Source organism: Dunckerocampus dactyliophorus, chromosome 8 (assembly GCF_027744805.1).
Source record: "Dunckerocampus dactyliophorus isolate RoL2022-P2 chromosome 8, RoL_Ddac_1.1, whole genome shotgun sequence".
In the NCBI taxonomy this organism is placed as follows: Eukaryota; Metazoa; Chordata; class Actinopteri; order Syngnathiformes; family Syngnathidae; genus Dunckerocampus; species Dunckerocampus dactyliophorus.
Genome location: NC_072826.1, coordinates 10,543,694 through 10,564,360, shown reverse-complemented (window position 1 = coordinate 10,564,360; position 20,667 = coordinate 10,543,694). Strand labels below are relative to the sequence as shown.

At 40.0% G+C, this 20,667-nt stretch overlaps 1 protein-coding gene and 1 non-coding gene across 3 annotated transcripts; one reads left to right on the top strand and one right to left on the bottom strand.

Annotated features, from left to right (window-relative positions):
- Positions 1–1,915: 1,915 nt before the first annotated feature.
- trnar-acg (transfer RNA arginine (anticodon ACG)) lies at positions 1,916–1,988 on the bottom strand. The gene has a single exon. It is a non-coding gene; the product is annotated as a tRNA-Arg (tRNA).
- A 409-nt stretch (positions 1,989–2,397) lies between these two features.
- On the top strand, positions 2,398–12,699 carry ccdc3b (coiled-coil domain containing 3b). 2 transcript variants are annotated; one of them, XM_054784758.1, is made up of 4 exons: positions 2,398–2,600; positions 2,750–3,122; positions 6,053–6,227; positions 11,623–12,699. In XM_054784758.1, exons 2-4 carry the CDS (start codon positions 2,773–2,775, stop codon positions 11,914–11,916), a joined length of 819 nt encoding a protein of 272 aa, XP_054640733.1. In that variant the 5' UTR covers positions 2,398–2,600; positions 2,750–2,772; the 3' UTR covers positions 11,917–12,699. The 2 variants fall into 2 exon arrangements, with proteins under 2 accessions (XP_054640733.1, XP_054640732.1); XM_054784757.1 differs by having other exon boundaries at positions 2,444–2,541.
- The last annotated feature ends 7,968 nt before the right edge of the window (positions 12,700–20,667 follow it).

The following is a 20,667-nucleotide window of genomic DNA, read 5'->3' as shown; positions in this document are numbered from 1 at the left end:
GGGTAGTTAGAGCTTCAAACTTTCCAATAGTGACATAAAAAAACTAACAAAAAAGCAACTACAGCCCGCTTAGTTAGTCTGGATACAGTGATTTAACCAGCAACTATATCATGTGGAGAATTTTAAAAAAGGTAAATAAACTATTTATTCCTAGCAGAATTGTCGGAGATGTATGAAATGGACATAACTAGTTTATTTTTGTGCTGTGCTAACCGTTGTATCTTCTGTAAGCAAAGCTGACACCAATTTGGTGCATTTGACATACACGACAAGTGTGTTCTTTTATGAGCGTGTATGTTTCCAGAATGCATAAAACGTTGTATTGCGTTCGCGTGGACTTTCATTTTACACAAAGTACCTGAATGCAACACAAACTTGATGACGTCTTTCCGCAACATAGAAAATAATAAAGACTCAAAGATTAAATAACACAAGTGTCATATTGCAATGGTCTTTTACCTAAATTTAAACTATGGCACAATAAAACATTTTATTAATTTTTTTGGGGAAGTGAAATTGACGCGTGTGGGCAAACCCCGTGATCAGCATGTGACGTGGAACAAAACGAAATTATACACTGCACTTCATCCCACAAAATATGTCAAATATATGTTTGTTAAAAAAAAAACTTATCAAGAAACATTCCAATACTTCAGAGACTTAAGTACAAGTATATTTTTCACACAGGCATAGTGAGGTGTATTTTCAGCCCTTTATTATCAGAGATTGTTCTGTGCATTAGTAGTTTAAAAGAATAGAACACATTAAGATTAATGCCAATGTGGAATATTTACCAAAATATGCAGCTGCACTCAACCTCAACCCTATTCAACCTCAAAGTTTACAATGTAAATGTCTTAACACGAGCAATATTAGTGGTCTATACGGTTGTACATTTTGCAAATAAATATGATTTACGCATTATTTTGAGTTCAACAGTATGTAATTAAAACAAAACGCCAACAACGCTCCACTTACATAATGTGACCTGCATATTAACCAACCTACAGCGACATAGTTATAACTGTTATTAACATTGTTACGCTGAAGAACTACGTTATTGGCGAAGTGACACCTCGCCGCACCACACCGGCTAGCTAGTAGTTGGCTAGCGACTAGCTTCACCAGTCACTCTCCCGCACTGATGAAGCTAGTTGCTCACAATGCCTCAGGCCACACCGGTAAGGTAGAAATGTTCAAGTAATGCTTAAAATGTCGAAAATCACATGTTATTATGAATATACATGTTACTACATGGTCACGGCATGTATATAAAACCATAAAACATTATTGGGAGGTTTTTGGAGGTGTTTTAATAGCGGGCTTTCTTGGCTGAATAGTCCGCTAATACATGCATTAATTACCGGCCTCTTTTTAGCTGTTTTTTGTGTATCTTTAGAACGCACAAAAAACAGGAAGACTTGTGTTCTTGTCTCACATAAAGATTGTGGATGATGAGCAAAATTCCAAAAACTGTGCAGTTTTCCTTTAACATTAAGAAAATAACCATGCACTTTGATGCAATTCGTGCATTTGTAATGGAGTGCTGCCATCCAGGAAGCCGCCAGGTAACATCACTGAAGACCCCTCACACCCTGGACACAAACTGTTCAAACACCTCCCTCAGGTAGTCGCTACAGAGCACTGTACGCCAAAATAACTAAGCATAGAGACAGTTTCCGTTACTCTGATGAACACCTGAATGTAATAGTTGTTTTTTTTATTTAATGTAAGCGCTGTTATTTCCCAGTCTTTTAATCACACACCCACTTACATGAATTGTATTATATTATAATCCCTTTCGCACATCTTAATCTTACTTTTTATTTAATTTATTTTGTGTATATGCACAATGAGAGCTAATTTAACCCAAATCAAATTCATTGTTTGTGTAAGCATACTTAAAAAAAAAAATCGAGCCAGCCAGGAGTCGAACCTAGAATCTTCTGATCCGTAGTCAGACGCGTTATCCATTGCGCCACTGGCCCGTTGTGGACTAATACAGTGCATGACAGTTTTATCACTTTAAACTAAACTAATTATTATATCATCTTAATCTAGCGAAGCGTAGGAGTTTTAATCACTGAGCTGTATTCTTCCAAGATCGCCCTTCCTCCAGCTATCCAAAAGCGATATGTAATAATTTTTTAATTAGTTACTTCACAGAATGCCAAGGAATGCATTTTACTTGTCGTTTCAATGTAAAAGCATACGAACTAATATACATACAGTATTGCCTTGTAGCTGTGTAGTAAAGGTTACTTGAGCATTAGGACTTCTCAGCGCCGTTACGTCTCGCCTGTGATTGGTCAGCACCTAATGGCGACACTTTCCTATACAGTTGACATTATATTTTTTGTCGCAAGAGGACGCTGTTCGTATTTTCCTCATCTTCGCTTCGGACTGTAGAGGTAAATCCTTGTTTTGGGTACTCATTTTAAAATTTAGCTTTTCTTGTAGGACATATACTCGGAGTTTTGGAAGGTTCCATGATTGGTTGAATGCAGTGGTTTTCTTTGCTCCGCCCAAGTTTGCTTGAAGGTGAGAGGGGATGCTACTGGAGAGAAGGGGATAATCTTCCTCCTCCTCCAAAATCACAGGTATCACTTCTGCAGCCTGGAGACGAAACTAACTGGTGTTATCTCGTGTTTAAAACATCTGGATGATGCGCTGAAGGAGATTATGTCCACTGCGTGAGAGCACTGCTCTTAACTTTTCAACTTCCATCCATTCATCCATCCATCTGCAGCTCATTACTCGCCGTGTGGAATCATGTGGATTATCGTGGTTGTTCTCCTGGCGACGGTCGGTCCCGATTGGAGCAAGGGATGCCAGCTGCCCCACGACTGGAGACCCCAGACGGAGGCATGCCGTGCTGAGCTGGCCGAGATCATCGTGTTCGCCAAGGTTCTGGCTCTGCACAAGGAGCCTTACAATTACCTGCCGTGGCAGCTCAATACAGACCTGCTGTACTCCGCTGAAATAGAGCTGTTGTGCGACCAGGCGTGGGGAAGCATGCTGGAGGTCCCAGCAGGCTCCAGGTTTAACGTCACTGGCATGGGCTACTTCCCATGCTTCTCCTACAGTGTGACCCCCAACAACAACTACTACTTCTTTGTAAGGTGAGGAGCCCCCTTTCTGCTCTCTTTCACTGATTAATGAGTGGACTTTTTGTGAATGACTGAATGAATGAACGCCACGTCGTGCAGGTGTGCTTAAAAATACGTTAGTCTTTGTTTAATCAACTGAATACATGAATGATAAAAAAAGATGTGAATTATTAAAAAATGGAGGTATTGAAAATATTATTCTTATTGACCATATTTCCTTAGAAAGGGACAACTCAACTGCAGGCATCTATTAGGGTAAATACGTTGATGTGGTGTGTACATAGCCTGTATTTACCCTTTTTCCTACAAAGAAATATGGTCCTTAATTTACATAATTTAATAAAATTACATTATTTATTGCTCTTATGCTATTTATCCAAACTGGATGTAATGAAATCTGAAAACTCTGAAAGACAAGGAAAAGATGAAGACTTTGCAATGAGGAAAAGTTGTCTCAATCGATGAAAATCATTCAAATAAAATAATAGTTGCATGTTTATGCTGTTAGATTATATAAAATAATGATCTCTTAAACGGCGAGAATTGTGGTCAGTGCAGCACAGTCGAGGCAACATTATTGGCCTAATTTGGCTACGGCTGACCTCTCGGACAAAATACACACTCACAAAATTCCACAGTCAGATACTGAAACTAGAGGGAACGCTGTCGATGAGAATATCTAAAGAATGTTGTGGTTTGCAGTCCAAACACACAAAAAAATACTCCTATCGGTCCAGTGGGTGTCAGTAAGAGAAATAGTTTAATGAATATTTCTGTAACACAACCTATAAGCAAAATATCATGGGTCTCACTTGACAGTAAGGTACACAAAAATACAGTAGTTACTGAAAAACTGATGAAGAACTAATGAGGAACTAATGACTAAGGCACATCAATTTAGAGTATAGTTAATGAGGACGTTAAAAAGAGTACAATACGTATGTTTAAACTTCACACACACAGCCACTGCTTGCAAGCCCATCGCTGATGAAAGCCATTGCTTGATGATAGGGAGCTTGCGCTAACTAACAGGTGTTACCAATTTCTCCTTCGCATTCTGCTCTTTTACTTACACAGATGAGAAGTCGGATATTGAGAAGGAGCACTGAAAAGCTTTCCTGGTGTGTACTGTGTGTTCGCTCACGAGGGTCTGCAACACAATCCAACAACAACAGTGTATTTTTATACTGTAATGCGGCATACAGACAGACATGTGCGAACATACCGTTCGACAAGACTTTGCTTCCCTCTGTTGTCCTGCTCAAAACACCAATGCGTTTATCTGTTACATCTACAATCCAGAAATACAATAAATCATGCAGCGGGCTTTTGTCACCATTTTGAAGGAGTACGTAATGGAGGGAAGATATAATTTTTCTTTGTAGAACTTCTCAGGCTTTGATATTTGAAGTGTGTTACCTTTTTTTCTATTTGGACAACTACACTTTGCCAGAAAACATGAAAAAAAAGCCCGGCAACTTCTGCAAACAGATGGACAGGAGAAACCAAGGCCAACTTTGATCAGAAGGATGGGAAGAGAACAATACGGAGAAGGAAAGGAACAGCTCATGATCTAAAGCATTTCTCATCATGTGTCGTGTGTACTATAGAAATGAAACCAGGATGAAACCAGTTTCTTTGTCCTTGTTATCAAGCACTGGCTTAATCCTTTTGGGCGTGGAATTGGCTAGAGCTGCACAGGTTGGTACTGGTATGTTCTTACTCCTCCATGATGACATCAGTGACCTGGTGGGTGTTAGACACCTTACACTCCTCCACGTTTCGCATGAGGATGCCCCACAGGTGCTCCATTGGGTTCAAATCTGGAGACACACTTGGTCAATCCTTCACCTTCAGCTTCCTCAGCAAGGCATGTGTTGTCTTGGAGGTGTGTTCTGGCTCATTGTTATGTTGGAAAATGCTCTACTTCACAATGTCACAGTACATGCTGGAATGCATGTTTCCTTCAATGACTGGCAGCACTCATGCAGCCTCAGACCATTATGCCACTATCACCAGGCAAGATGCAATTATCTTGCTACGGTACTCACTGCGTTGTCAATAATGTCTGTGTGTTGTTGTTTCAGCGGATAGTAACCCTGTACTGCTACACAAGCTGTACACCGACTACTCTGAAGTTCAATTTCTATAGTATTGTCCATTGAGAATGAGAATATATGTTGTAAAAATACTTGCTGAAATATGAGGGGTGTACTCACTTTTGTGAGATACTATACTGTACTTCTCCTATTTTGCATGAGACAACAAAGATCAAGTGATGAAGTTCTCGTTCTTATCACAGTCTCCAGTGGACAACCATTTCCTGTCCAACAACATCTCGGACACATAAAAATAGTCATTCCAATCAATCATGGGGAAATATTTCCAGGACAGGACGAATCTGAGCCTCGTATGGAGAAAAATGAAAGCAGCAATCTCACTTGGGAACTTAAATGAGACAGAGTGAGTGTTCCGTCTGGTTCCCATGTACCCTGTGAAAACATTAGCTTATATGTCACCCCTTAAAGATGTCAGCCGAATACAAACATTCAACTCAAACAAATGAGAACTGCTATACATTATCTCGTACAAAATGCTGACGCGACAATTTCGGGTGCTGCATTTGTGTTGCGTGACCGTTACTGTGAAGTCTATTCTTACACATGCCTTTCATTCACATCAGACCTCTGACCTTTTCGACACACTTGTACACCCACTCAGTGTCTTATATAAACAACCAAACTTTTGATGCCTCTTGAGGGATATGAGATGAAATCCAGATGTCCCTACGTTCTCCCTCACACATTTCACATCACACTGTACATTAATCACACTCGTAAATCTGTTTTGGTTGGACGTCAGCGTGTGTGTGTGTGTTTGCATTTAAATGGAGTTGTAGTGAGAGAGAGTATGGATATTATGTTTTTCTTACTGCCACGCAGGATGGATGAAAACTACAATATTGTCCCCCATGGAGTGAACTTCCAAGACGCCATCTTCCCAGACACGCCAGACAACCATCGCATGTTTGCCAGCCTTTTCCAGTTTGCCAACTGCACGCCTGGTACTCAGGTCCACAGCTTCACCCCTGAGTGGGAGGCGCAGGAGGACAGCAGGGTATGTAGACAGCCAAAAAAGTGCCAGTGTATTTAATTTCACATGCAATTAGCCGAAGAGGACATTCTGATTCAGCACATTGATTTGGGAAATAGAATGCTCCAGACAGGAGCATTGTGGACGCACACAGACGAAGTCGCTATTGCAACTTATTGTTTGGGGAAGAGGCTATGGTGAAGTCTGCAAATATGGTCCAAGAATTTCTTCGGTTTGGCCAGACAAGGACACCACAATGTTTAATGGAAAATCCGCTTTAATAACACACAACATGACGTTCTTGCGGCCTCCAGGGCTTTTGGATTGTTCTTTGCTGAGTATTGTTTTAAGTGCAACACATGGAAGTCTTTATGCATGTATAGTATTGTATTATGTAGACATATGCTCAATGTTTTTGTTCTTGCTTAAAGGGATAGTTCAGAGTTTTTGACATGAAGTTGTATGACATCCCCATCGGCGGTGTAGTGTATCAGCGGCGACTTACCCCCCCCCGCTTTGTTTCGTGAGCGGCGTTACTTGCCGGGGTCACTTAAATAAAGAGTTTGGCTTTTCAAAACAATATGCATTCAAAAGATTAATACATTTGCGTCACAAAACCGTTGCTAACCAAAAAGTCAGAGCTCTCAGTCACTCGCCGTTATTTCCTCTCCGTTCGTATCACTGCACGCTCTCGCCTCGCCGTTGTTGTGTATGTGTTCCACAGCGGATGGAGACTTAATGGATATTGTTTTGAGAAGCCAAACTCTTTACTTAAGTGACCCCAGTCGCTAACTGGAACTACATTCCTCCTCACCGAAATCCGACCAGAACTTCGCTCACGGAACAAAGTGGAAGGTAAGTCACTCTTGATACACTACACTGCTGATGGGGATGTCATACTTCATGTCAAAAAAATCCGAACTGAAGTCACACCTTATTTTGCACATAAAAGAATCTCAGGACTCATGGATTTAGTATACAGTGAAACCTTGGTGAGCGTCATTAATTCCTTGCAGAAGGTCTGACTAATCGAAACGGATGCTAACCAGACCTTTTTTTTCCCCATAAAAAATAATAATGTAAATCTGTTCATCTGTTAAAGAAAGACAAAAATGTTAACATGAAACAGTTTTATAATTATAGTTTCACAGGCAGAAAACAATTCCAAATGCATGTAATTGACGAATGAAAGGGATACATGAACATTTAAGGTTACTTTTACCTTCATTCAAGTGGTTCTTGACATACAGTACATGACTATTCCCAAAGACACAATGTGGCAGGCAGATCAACACCTTCCTCTTCAACACCACCTTCCTGTTTTGCCATGAGTTATTTCATTAATTCAATAGTGTTTTTCACCTCAATAACCCAAAATGGAGCCAAAGAATGTGCCAGCATTTTGATAAAGAAGATGAGAAACACTTGAATTCAAGAAATATCTCATGACAAAACAGGAAGGTGGTGTTCAAGTGTTGGTCTCGCTGCCACATCGTCTATTTGGGAACAGTCACATCTTCAATGAAGCTAAAAGTAACCTTAAATGTTCATTTATCCCTTTCGTTTGTCATTGAAATGCATTTAGACTTGTTTTATGCAGGTACAACTATAATTGTTAAACTATAAAAGCATGTTTTGTGTTAACATTTTTGAGAGTGAACCGCTCATGACATCATAGTCAGGTGACATAGCTAACATCGGGTTCTGGTTGACATTTTGTTAGCAAGCCAGGGACGCCAAGAGGACGTTTTATGATTCAAATACATTAAGAACACAGTTGGACTCACGCAGTGTATTAACAACATGACAAGACGCGTGCCATATTGTACCCTAACAGGAAACTGAGGCAAAATTTTGGCATATATTATCAACGTAAACCGAAAAACATGCTAACAGAAGCGGACGCTAGCCAAGGTTCCACCGTAGTTCCTCATGGAGAATTAAAGCAGGTATAAAATGTAAATGTATAATATATGGAAAAGCAAGCTTTAAAGGGACTTGTATGCAGCTAGAACAAGATTACATTATTTTACAATCAAAAACTTTAAGAACAATAAAAATTGGCGTCTACACGAGGAATGTGTATTTCCATTAAAGTACATCCTGAGACGATCCTGTGAGAAACAATGAAGGCCATTACTTCTAATGGGATTTTGAGTGCAAAATGGTGATGTACTTTTTGTGATGACCATGAATGGTCAAACAGACAGCATGTTCATCTTGATAATAGAGGTTCCTTTCTGTGAATCCAAGTCTAAATTCTTCTGTACCTCCTCCAGTCGGCAAAGATAGTTCTCGGAACGGCCCTGCCGTCTAACGACACTGTATTTTTAACCAACGTTACTGACTCAAGATCCTAAATTTGAACTTGTGTTGTGCGTTTTGTTGTTTTCGTGTGTTTATGGTTTCCATTCACTTACCACCGCTTCTTCCCCACAAATAAGCACCAGCCTTTGGCCGAGTCCCTCTCATTTTGGTCTTCTTCTGTCTGTTTCCAATCATTTTCAGACTACCCATGAAAGCAGAACTTCAGGGAAAAGGGAATTATAAACACGGTTTGGATTTCTGTTAATAGCAAGAAATTTGGCGTCTGGCTGGTCTGTGATTATAATTATAAAGTCTTATTTCGTTATCTGCGTCAGTTTCTTTCAAATTAAGCTTAAGCTTACTGTGTATTTCCTCCCAATGAAAATATACATTTGGTTCTTGCATCAGGTCACAGTCACAACAATGCATGCCCTCACGTCACAATCAAACTGTTATCCTGCCTCCGCCAAACATACAAAGGCTAAACTAATTGCTGCTCACATTTTGCAAAGATTAAAGCTTCAGTTAACTGAAGTTTGTCTTAACTTACATAGGAGACACATCTGTTTCCCCTCAGATTGCCTTCAAACATGCACCTTCCCACTTAGAAAAGACTTCAAGGCCTGCACAATATTGCTCCGATCCAAGAATAGTGATGACGGCATGCAACATGCATTAAGTGTCCCGACGGCAATCAATGAAATCAGATAATATGCAAGCTTTTTTTTTCTCTTAGAGAAATGTATTCAAGTCTATCTGTATCTTGGTGTTTGTGTTTCTAATATAAGAACTTCCCATTTAACATTGACATTCTAGAACAGTCAGCACCATGTTTAAGAGTTAGGAGAACACTGTATATGTCTACATGCCAGTCTATGTATAATCTTGATCCTGGTTAAATCAGATCTATTCAACATTGTGCACTCATTTTGTATTTTCAAACATCATTGAAGTTGTATGTTGTGTAGTCCATCCATCCATCCATTTTCTATGCCGCTTCTCCTCATTAGGGTCGCGGGGGTATGCTGGAGCCTATCCCAGCTGACTTCGGACGACAGGCGGGGTACACCCTGGACTGGTCGCCAGCCGATCGCAGGGCACATATAGACAAACAACCATTCACACTCACATTCATACCTATGGACAATCTAAAGGCGCCAATTAACCTAACATGCATGTTTTTGGAATGTGGGAGGAAACCGGAGAAAACCCACGCACGCACGGGGAGAACATGCAAACTCCACACAGAGATGCCCAACGAAGATTCGATGTTGTATAGTCATCTCACCCTAAAAAATTGTCATTAAATGCTCAAAATTGATATGACACTCATGCCCACAGTGAGTGTATGTAAACCTCTGTCCGTGACAGTATGTACTACAAGTTACTATACAAAACAGTCAGGGTTTGTTCATCTTGACTTTTGAATGTTCCTGAAGCTATAAAATGTCTAAAAAAGAAAGATCATTTTATCAAGTTTGAAGAAAGATACTATTTTTGGTATCTTTTGAGCTCTCAAGTCCTGTTGGAATCACACAGCTTGAATGTTTGTCTTACAGAAGTGTACAAAAACGCATCGTAGCTAAATGTGTCACCTGCCAGTGCAGATTACATGTAACACATGTTTATTTAACTTTGTGGGAAATATGAATATTTCCAGCTCTGGAATGGATTAATAATGGATTAATATTGCATATTTTTTTAGCTACAGTATGCCACATGTTAGTCTGTAATAATAGCATGGATGCGTGCAGATTTTAAATTTAATTGTGTTTATCCAAAAGTAATGCCTGGGTTGACACGGCAGGGACGCACCATTGTACACCCACTGCTCTGCGCGCTGCCTCAACACTTTAAACAGTGTGTTAGAAAGATTCATAGCTATTTTCACATCCCGATTGGGAATAAGTAATCCCACATGGCGTATGGCTGTATTAGTGAAGGAAATGTAGCCACTAGTGATGTGGTCCAGCAGCCAGCAGAACATTTGCAACATTTCCTCAAAACTTTCAGCAGAAGTAAAATTAGGGCAGGGAATTAGCATGCTGGCCCACATGGAAGTATGACAAAAAGGGGTGTCCAAAGTGCGGCCTACAAAAATCAGCAGTAATTTTAAAAGAATAAATAAAAAATATTAAGAGAAAAAAGTTGTAATCTAATGAGAAAAAGTTTTTTTTTTTTTCCCAAATATTACGAGAATGAATTTACATTTATTTTGGGAATGAAGTCATAATTTTGAGAACAACATTTACAAGAAGAAAGTTGAAATAGTTGGAAAACGTAAAAAAAAACCAACAAAAGCAGAAATGAAAAAAACGGTTGTAATTTCCAAGAATAAAGTCCGAACATTAAGAGAAAAAGCTGTATTCTAGCGAGAAAAGAAGTCAACATTTTACGAGAATAAAGTCATAATATTATGAGGAAAAATAATATAATTTTAGTAGCATGGAGTTGAAATATGAAAGAAAAAAAGTTTTTTTTTTAAAGTTGGAATATTGTGAGGAACAAACATAACAATATAAAGTTGTAATTTTTGGAAAATTAGGTTGGGGAAAAAGTTATTATGTGAATAAAGTAAAAATATGATGGGACTAAAGTCATAACATGACGAAAAGAAAGTTTACAAAAATTATTTAAGAAGAAAAAACAACAACAGCCAAAACGGGAAAAAAAGAGCAAAAGTCATTCAGACATTCATACTATATACTACTTTTTCACCTGTATTAGAAACCCGAGATGCATTTTTTTCTTGAAATATATATAACTTGTTAGCATATCTGCACATGTTGTACGTTCTTTCATTTTTCAGTATGTGGCCCTTCGTGGAAAAAGTTTGCACAGCACTGCATTAGAATAAGAAACCCAAGAAAGCTAAAGCACTATTACTTTGTATAACTTGGAAATTAAGTATAACTTGTTCTGCGTAACCTCAAATGGTTTTTGAAATGACAAATAAAGGTAAGGTCTATCATGACTGATATAAGGAATCGGCCAGCAACACTTGCAGGTGCCAAGAGGGTCTGTTCCGTTTTAATGTACGGTTAAGCAAGCGACAGCTCTATACCTAAGAACCAAGTCCAAACTATGATGAAGTCTATTATTCTTCCCACAGTTGTTGTGCTCCGCGGTGCAGAAGGCTCTGTTCGAGGAGGAGGAGAAGGTGAAGACGCTGTCTCAGAATGTGCGTTACTTGGAGAAGGCCAACGGCCACCTGAGGGAGAAGGTGAAGACCATGAAACGTCTACTGCGCCAGGCCCAACGGGAGACGGCCAAGGAGCAGCAAATGCTCAGCCTCAAGCAGCTTTATGAGTCAAAGACAACCCGAACGCACCCTCATCAGGACACCACCCAGGACCAAAAGGACCCTCCTCTTAAGAGGGCACTGGCAAAGAAGTTAAAGAAGTAGGGTTACCATCAATGCACACTAACACCGCTGCCCTATGACGCATCAGCAGGCTAAATGTGTGTCTTATATGCATTACCCATCTTAATATGCTTATTCCATAAGAATCACCCTGTAGCAGTTAATAAGACCTCTTATGTTAGCATTGCATGTACATTTCATGAAACAGCTTCACATCTTGCCTTGAATTTAAGTTAAGGGCTTTGTAAAACTGTGACCTTTGTCACTAAAGGTTGCATTTTATTCAGTGATGAGACATATTCTTCAAGCAGCACACACCCGATGAACAATGACACAACTGTGAGATACATGGCCTGAAATGTCCAAATGGCTTTAGCAGTTAGTGAGTCCACAATAAATGAGCAAAGTGTGTCCAAATACTGGCAAAAGTACAGCACCTGAGTAGCGCAAGTTACTTTCCACTATTGGTCATGCGGAGGAGGTTGCGATGTTGAGTAAAATGTGTGATGAGTGGAGCTACAGTATGTATGTGTTCTTTTATTTTATTTGTGAAACTATTTATATACGATATATAAAAAGTATCCAAAAAGTGCGATGGTGATTTAGCATTTTGTTCTTTTTGTAAGTTTGCTCATACAAATAGTGTATTTTTTTGATAAAAAGGGTGCTGCGCATCTATTAAGTTGAGCCAGTGAACCCAGCAAGGTCCAGGGTTGGCTTTTTCTGAATGTTTCTGTTTTTGTGCTTTCTTTTTCTAGTTTGTTTACTGGTTTGCAACAGCAGCATGACATTTTACATTACTCGTCTTCACATTTTGAAATGAATAAATAAGCTTTAACATCAACATTCAATAGTGTTTTTCATTTTTGTATTAAAAAAAAAAATTCTTCTGATGTATTTCACTGACAGAATATTTCACTAAAGTTTTGCCTGTTGGGAGGGGCTCATGCGCTGCTTCAGAACGTCACAGTTCATGTTGGAATTCATGTTTCCTTCGACGAACCACAGCACTCCACTGCTGGCAGCATTCATGCAGCCCCAGACCATGATGCTACCACATGCTTGACACGATTCTCACTGGTGTTACCAGTTATTTAGACAATAACGCTGCGTGTTGCTTTCAGGAATTAGAATATATATGCGGCTAGACAGGCTGTACGCTGGCTTCTCTAAAGTATATCCAAGTTTCATTTCTATAGTGCAGCCCCTTGAGAAGACAGACTGTAGCAATACAAAAAATGGTTGCTGAAATGTAAAGGGTGTACTCACTTTTGTGAGGTATAAAATCATCATTCGTGGAAAAACCACTCATACAGCACATTATTAAAAACATGAGATCGATATTGTGCGCAGCTGTTAAAGCAAAAACATGAAATACAATTCAGTGTCACCCTCATCAAAAGAATTATGTTCGCAAATATGTTTTGGGTTGTCACTGGCCACTCTGCCTTTTCTCAACTTACAGCTGCTGATTTCCTGATATAGGTTCACTTTAATGATTTATTGTTGATACGCTATTATCTGTATAACATCAGCAAGGGACATTTTGGGTGTCTGTCTCTTAATAGGTAACAGAATGGGATGAAATGTGTTAAAAGACGTAATCAATTCCAGGCAACATTTTCATCTCCATTGTAACTACACCCACTTTCCAAGTGTCCTTGTCAGGGATGTCAGGGTTTAGCTGACTAAGAAGTGCTGCAAATACAGTATAATAACAAAAAACGGCAGAAGAGCATAGTAAACAAGTTAAAATAATGCTGGATAGGAGTAGATACCTTTTCTTTATTTACTGGATTAGCAGCTGGTAAGCGAATGCAGTAGATAGTCTGTACTGCATTAAGTGTTGTGGATGATACACGCCTTCAGTCCTGTCCATGCACACTGAGACCGCACAGGAGAGACGTCTGCCAAGTTCTTGCTTCTTAGTTAGCTTAGCGGGTAGTAGGCAGGAGAAATGTGGAAGAAGGCTTACTTTGAATGTCAGCTGTGGTTGATAGTATTATAAAATGGTGTGAAAAAGTGTTTGCCCCCTTCCAGATTTCTTAATGTTTCAGATCATCAAATATATATAATTTAAACATTAGTCAATGACAACACAACTGAATACATAATGCAGTTTTTAAATGAAACTTTTTTTTATTTTTAAGGGTGAAAAAAGTCCTAACCCACATGGCTCTGTGTGAAAAAGTGATTGCCTGCCCCCCCCCCCAGTTAAAACATAACTGAGATTAATTGAGATCTATCAGTCTAGAAAAGGTTATAAAGCCATTTCTAAAGCTTTGGGGCTCCAGCGAACCACAGTGAGAGCCATTATCCACAAATGACCAAAAAATTGAAGAGTGGTGAACCGTTCACTACCAAAAGACCAAAATGACAACAAGAGTGCAGGACAACTCATTGAAGAGGTCACAAAAGACCCCACAACAACATCCAAAGAACTGCAGGCCTCACCTGCCTCAGTTAAGGTCAGTGTTCATGACTCCACCATAAGAAAGACCCCAATAACAGACTTCATGGCAGAGTTCCAAGACGAAAACCACTGCTGAACAAAAAGAACATTAAGGCTTGTTTCAGTTTTGCCAGAAAACAGCTTGATGATCCCAACACTTTTGGGAAAATACTGTGGTCCCAACTTTTTGGAAGGTGTGTGTCCCATTACATCTGGCGTAAAACTAATGCTACATTTCAGAAAAAGAACATCATACCAACAGTAAAATATGGTGGTAGTGTGATGGTCTGGGGCTGTTTTGCTGCTTCAGGACCTGGAAGACTTGCTGTGATAAATGAAACCATGAATTCTGCCGTCTACCAAAAAATCCTGAAGGAGAATAAGGCCATCTGTTTGTGACCTCGAGCTGAAGGGAACTTGGGTTCTGCAGAACGGCAATGATCGGAAACACACCAGGAAGTCCACCTCTGAATGGCTGAAGAAAAACAAAATGAAGACTTTGGAGTGGCCTCGTCAAAGTCCTGACCTGAATCCTATTGAGATGCTTTGGCATGACCTTAAAAAGGCGCTTTATGCTGGAAAACCCTCCAATGTGGCTAAAATACAACAATTCTGCAAAGATGAGTGGGCCAAAATTCCTTCAAAGTGCTGTAAGAGACTCATTGCAAGTTATTAGTTATGCTTGATTGCAGTTGTTGCTGCTAAGGGTGGCCCAACCAGTAATTAGGTTTAGGGGGCAATCACTTTTTCACACAGGGCCATGTAGGTTTGGACTTCTTTTCTCCCTTAATAATAACAAGTTTCATTTCAAAACTGCATTCTGTGTTCATTTGTGTTGTCATTGACTAGCATTTAAATTTGTTTGATGATCTGAAACATTTAAGTGTGACAAACAAGCAACCCCCCCCCCCCCCCAAAAAAAAAAAAAAATCAGGAAGGGGGCGAACACTTTTTCACACCACTGTATAATCCTGTCCTGTCATTGGACATTCTGTTCATTCCTTTCCATCACGGACTACCAGCATCATCCAATGCACAGCGTCATCTCCCAACGGAAGAGCGGCTTCAGTGGCAGATTACTATCACTGTCCTGCTCCACTGAAAGATTGAGCAGATCATTCCTCCCCCACGCCATGCGGCTTTTCAACACAACAGACGGGGAGCGATAAAAACACACACAGGATTGGACTTTTTACCTAATTATGCCTTATTATTATTATTATTATTATTCCTATTATTATAAGAATTATTATTATTATTATGTATTATTGCACTACAAATTAAAACAGATTAATTAATTAATTCATTCATTCATTATTATTCTGTTTCCTTATTTTTCTTTTCTTATCTCTACTGTCTTGCCTTGGTTGTTTTTATTTGGTGATTAAGTGATTCAATTTATTATGACGTTTTTGGAGAGCTGCTCGAAACGTGAATTTCTCTTGGAGATGAATAAAGTATCTATCCATCTATCTCTACAAAATACAGTAAAAATGGGCATATTTCACACCTATTTGCAAATGGTGATTAATCATGATTAATTCATTTGAAACTGTGATTCATTTGATTAAAGTTTTGACATCATTTGCAGCATCATTTGACTAATAATAATAATGTATAATTATAATATAATGTAATATAATATAGTTCTGTAGGTGGTGGGAATTAACTAAACTAATAAATTTTAAAAAATGCTGAATTGGTGATTTTAATTCACACAAAATGATCAACGACATCCGTAATTTGCCCTTATTTTGACCTCCTCCTCCAACATGTTGCCCACTTCAGCCTCGATGCACATCCACGTTGACCGCAGCACCATTTGAGATTTCCAGCTTGATTTTTAGGACATGAGAACCCAAATGCCTTCCATATGCTGCTGCGGCATACGAGAGAGGGATTGAGGATCGAGAAGCAGGCTTTCAAATGGGTGAAGGAAAGAAAAAACAGGAAACATTTAGGGGGCTGTAGAGGGATTGTTCTCCACTAAAGCGGGATAAAAAGGGACATTTACAAGCGCTATTCTCGCTTCTTGTTTGAATCCTAGTGCAAAGATAGCACATCACAGGTCTTCCTGCACTTCCTTCTTCTCAACCTCTGTCTCCTGGCCTGCTCTTTCTTCTCCCTGTTCAACATTTGCTCAGCTCGCCTGCAGCCAAGTGTCAAAATCTGATGGACGTGAGCCAAAGATGATAAACACACACACACGCACACACATACAAACAGCTTTTTCAACAAAGACCAGCATGCGGAGCCAAGCTGCAGAACACATGTCAGACAACACCGCTGCATGGTGGTGGTCTCCTACAATGCAGCGGGCAACCTTGGTTTGCTTAAGTTCTGTTGTTTGCGGTTTTTACCTTTCCGTCTTGCTAGTCATATCTAATTGGTACCTGTGTTTTGACGCACTTGACGCATACAGATGCACCATCGAAAGTGTCCTTACCGCCTCCATCACTGTTTGGTACGGTAACTGTACAACACGTGATAGGAAGGCACTCCAGCGGGTGATCAAGACCTCACAGAACATTGTTGGGGCAGCCCTCCCCTCACTGCAAGACATTTATACATCTAGAGTCCTACGCAGAACACACAACCTCATCAAGGACAGCACACATCCACAACACTCATTATTCACACTCCTACCGTCAGGCAGACGCTACAGGAGTTTGAAGTCCAGGACCACAAGGCTGGCAAACAGCTTTTACCCACAGGCCATCAGGCTTCTCAATGAAGCACTCAGACACGCCACACGCAACACACACTCATAGCACTTTATTTATTTATTTATTTATTTGTATTATTTACTTGTATTAATGTCTCTTTTGTTGTTGTTGCTTAATTTCTTGGTATTTATGTATATGTGTTTATGTTTCTTATGTTCTTATTCTTTCTTGTGTTTTTCTTTCTTTTCTTGGGAGAATGAACAGAATAAGATTTTCATTGCATGGTATAACTGCTGTTTTACCATGCACATGACAATAAAACTCTCTTGAATCTTGAATCTTGAATCTTGATGCACTTCATCATCTCCGAGGGCAAGGAGTGGCGCAAAACTCGGCCACCTTTGAGTGACCGTTTAGTTTACTTCGAATTGAGGTCGCCAACATTACACGTTATTACCTGCTCACTGACACCCATGCTGACCGTATACTGTAAATGTGGCAGCTAATACACAGATCTTATGACTGTGAGCTCATTAATTCACCTTTGCCATTTTTGTCCCACCCTCTGGAGTTCCTGCCACCGCACATGACGAACTCAGACTCACTATAGACCTTCAAATCACTCCTCTAAACTGGCATTTCCTTCGTCTTTTGTAGCATTCCTGTAAACTCGTGCATTTCTTCAAAACGAAAATATATATATATGATCTCTACAACTATATTTGTTCTTCTTTTGAAATATTGTGAACCCCAAGAATAATGCGCTCACATGGGGTGCGGGGCTGGGAGACCACCATATGCAGTATTTAATATTGAAGTCAAACAGGAGCCTCGGGATGTGAAAAGACTACTGAAATAGTGACCAGGGGTGTTTATTTACTCACATACAGAAAGAACCAGGCATTTATTTGCGGTAAGATGTCGATTTCAAAGGAGGCATTTCCAGTATTTGTACAAATACTTGTGTATCAATCGGTCGACTGATTTTTTTTTTTTTTTTTTGCAGTGGGAACGGAATGTGTACCTGCCTTACATTAGTACTTCCTATTTCTGTGTCATTTTAGTCTTGTTTCCTATCAGTAGTGGTTTCCTTCACACGTGTAAGTAAATGTATGCTTTCACAAATAATGTGTCGTTTTCGAGCTTTGCTGAACACATCACGTGTGACAGTTTGAGACTTACGTGTATGACTTTCTCTGACGCTGCGCAGACACACGTGTATTTTATTCTTCCCTTCACGTCTGTGCTGCTGTGAATTTTTGCTTGGTCCATAATCTCATGCTATATAAGCCCATATGTCCATTTGGCTCAGTAATAAACATCTATTGAATTATTTTCCGTATTGGTTTCTGTACTTTATGTGCCTTTGTTTTCATACTTATTTAGAATTGTTACCTTTACGTGTGTCAGTTGCATCGTAATTATTATTTCTGTGTATTTTCAGATTTCTGGTCTGGAAGGTGGGCCAAACCCACCACACATTTATCGGGGCTCCCGGCAGGACCCAAAAATGGGGAAAAAAATAAATTAAAAAATACCAACAGGTTGATTTTCGGACGATTTTTCAGATCTGCGGCTGTGGTGAAATTGCATTTTTTCAAGTTACTGAAACAACACTTTTCTGGTCTTGGAGGTGGGCCAAACCCACCACATATCCATCGGGGGTCCCAGCAGGACCCAGAGATGGCAAAAAGGGACACTTTTCCGACGGGTCGATTTTCGGCCGTTTTTTCAAGTTGCAAAATCGCATTTTTTTCAAATTGCTGAAAGCAGACTTTTCTGGTCCGGGAGGTGGGCCAAACCCACCACATATCCATCGGGGGTCCCGGCAGGACCCAAAGATAGCAAAAAACACAAATTTTCTGACAGGTCGATTTTCGGCCGTTTTTTCAGGTCCGGCTGTCGCGAAATCGCGTATTTTTCAAGATACAAAAACCACACGTTTCTGGTCCGGGAGGTGGGCCAAACCCACCACATATTCATCAGGGGTCCCAGCAGGAACCAAAGATGGCAAAAAAAAAACCCTTTTCCGATTTTCGGCCGTTTTTTCAGGTCCACGACTGTCGCAAAATAGCACTTTTTCAAGTTGCTGAAAAAACACTTTTCTGGTTTGGGAGTGGCCTTTTTTGCCATCTTTGGGTCCTGCCGGGACCCTCCATTAATGTGTGGTGACACATGACTATTTAATATAATGTCATAATATACTGTATAATATATTTAATAATATATCAAAGTTGCTTGATTGTGTGGGTATTTAAGTGTGCAGGATTGGGGGGTACATGACTTCCACTCAGATGTCTGAAGGGGTACGCGACCGTGTACCCCGCCTCTCACCCAAAGTCTGCTGGGATGGAGTCCAGCTCACCCATAAAAATGGACAGACATAATAGACACATTCGCCATCCTTCCATTTTTTTTGGTTAAAGGCCTCCTCCTTTGTCTTTTTACTTTCCGTCCTTCACTTGTAATTTTCCTTCCTGCTTCTGTGCAGGTGTAAAAATACACTTGGAGGAGCGGGACTACATGTGTTTGTTGATAGAGCTGTTGAAGGGAATTTAACGTTATGTTGATGCTCACTATGTAGTTTCCACTCTCTGTGTTTAGGTACAACAGCTACCAAAGAACCCACTGAAAGACTGTCAGGCCTTCTCGTGGTCTTTTGAGTTCTGTTAGGAGAACAAAGACCTTAATGTAACACAGGTCCAAATAATACAGAGCAATGTTTCCATGATTTATACTAATGGTTTAACTCGTCCGCATATTTTACAGAAGGCCCCAAATAATGTTACTTTTGGATAATTAATAGCAGATGTCCGCATATTTCCAGGTAGACCGACACCAACAGCAATGCAAATCAAGCTGTTGCCTATCCATCCATGTCACAGCCTTAAACACACCAGGACAGACGAGCAACCATACTTGAGGGCAAGTTAAAGTTTCCACTTAATGTAAACTGCATGTGTTTGGACTGTGGGAGGAAACCAGTGCACCCGGAGGGAACTCAACACATGCAAAGTCCACAGAAGGACCCCACATAAGCAACCCCCCGGCGCACATATTTCGAATAATCACCTTAAGATGTGTTTCCTCGGGATTCACATCCACCTACACCCGTCAGCTATGGAGGGATCAATACAAAACGTAAAATGCAATGGAAATGACGCAGTGGAGCTGTTGGTTATTGTATGCAATTGAGGAGTGGTTCTGAACTTCTTTGTCTGCAGGACCCACCATCACCCTTAATGACCAGCGGCGATGCACATTTTTAAACGTCATTCAAAGTGCAGTTCAAAATGATGAATTTAGAAAATAACAGTTTTTTCTGATGAACTAAGCAGGTAGGTTTAATAGTAACAACCATTGTGGTAGGAACCCCCCCCCATGCAACTGAATGAATGAATAGCACAGGTCATTACATTATTTTTATAGGATTATTTTTGCCAAGGCAAGACCCACGTCCCACTGAAAAAGGGTCCTTGATCCACTTTTGCCTGTTGAGAATCATTGCAATAGAGTATACCTGCTAAACGAACCCAGCACCGGTTCTACTCGGACAGCAAGTACTTTGGGTGTCAGCTTTCTGGGAATACATTTGATTGAACCTAATTGTGAGCTTGCATTTTGCGGTTCCTCTCTTCCTGTCACCGTGCTCACTTTTCATCCAGACACTTTCGT

What these genes read in the sequence shown, in the direction of transcription:
- ccdc3b (XM_054784757.1), top strand. Translation starts at nt 2,502, where the DNA reads ATGCAGTGGTTTTCTTTGCTCCGCCCAAGTTTGCTTGAAG. An exon ending in CCGCCCAAGTTTGCTTGAAG is followed by an intron (nt 2,542 to 2,749) that starts GTGAGAGGGGAT and finishes ATCCATCTGCAG; the next exon opens with CTCATTACTCGCCGTGTGGA. An exon ending in AACTACTACTTCTTTGTAAG is followed by an intron (nt 3,123 to 6,052) that starts GTGAGGAGCCCC and finishes ACTGCCACGCAG; the next exon opens with GATGGATGAAAACTACAATA.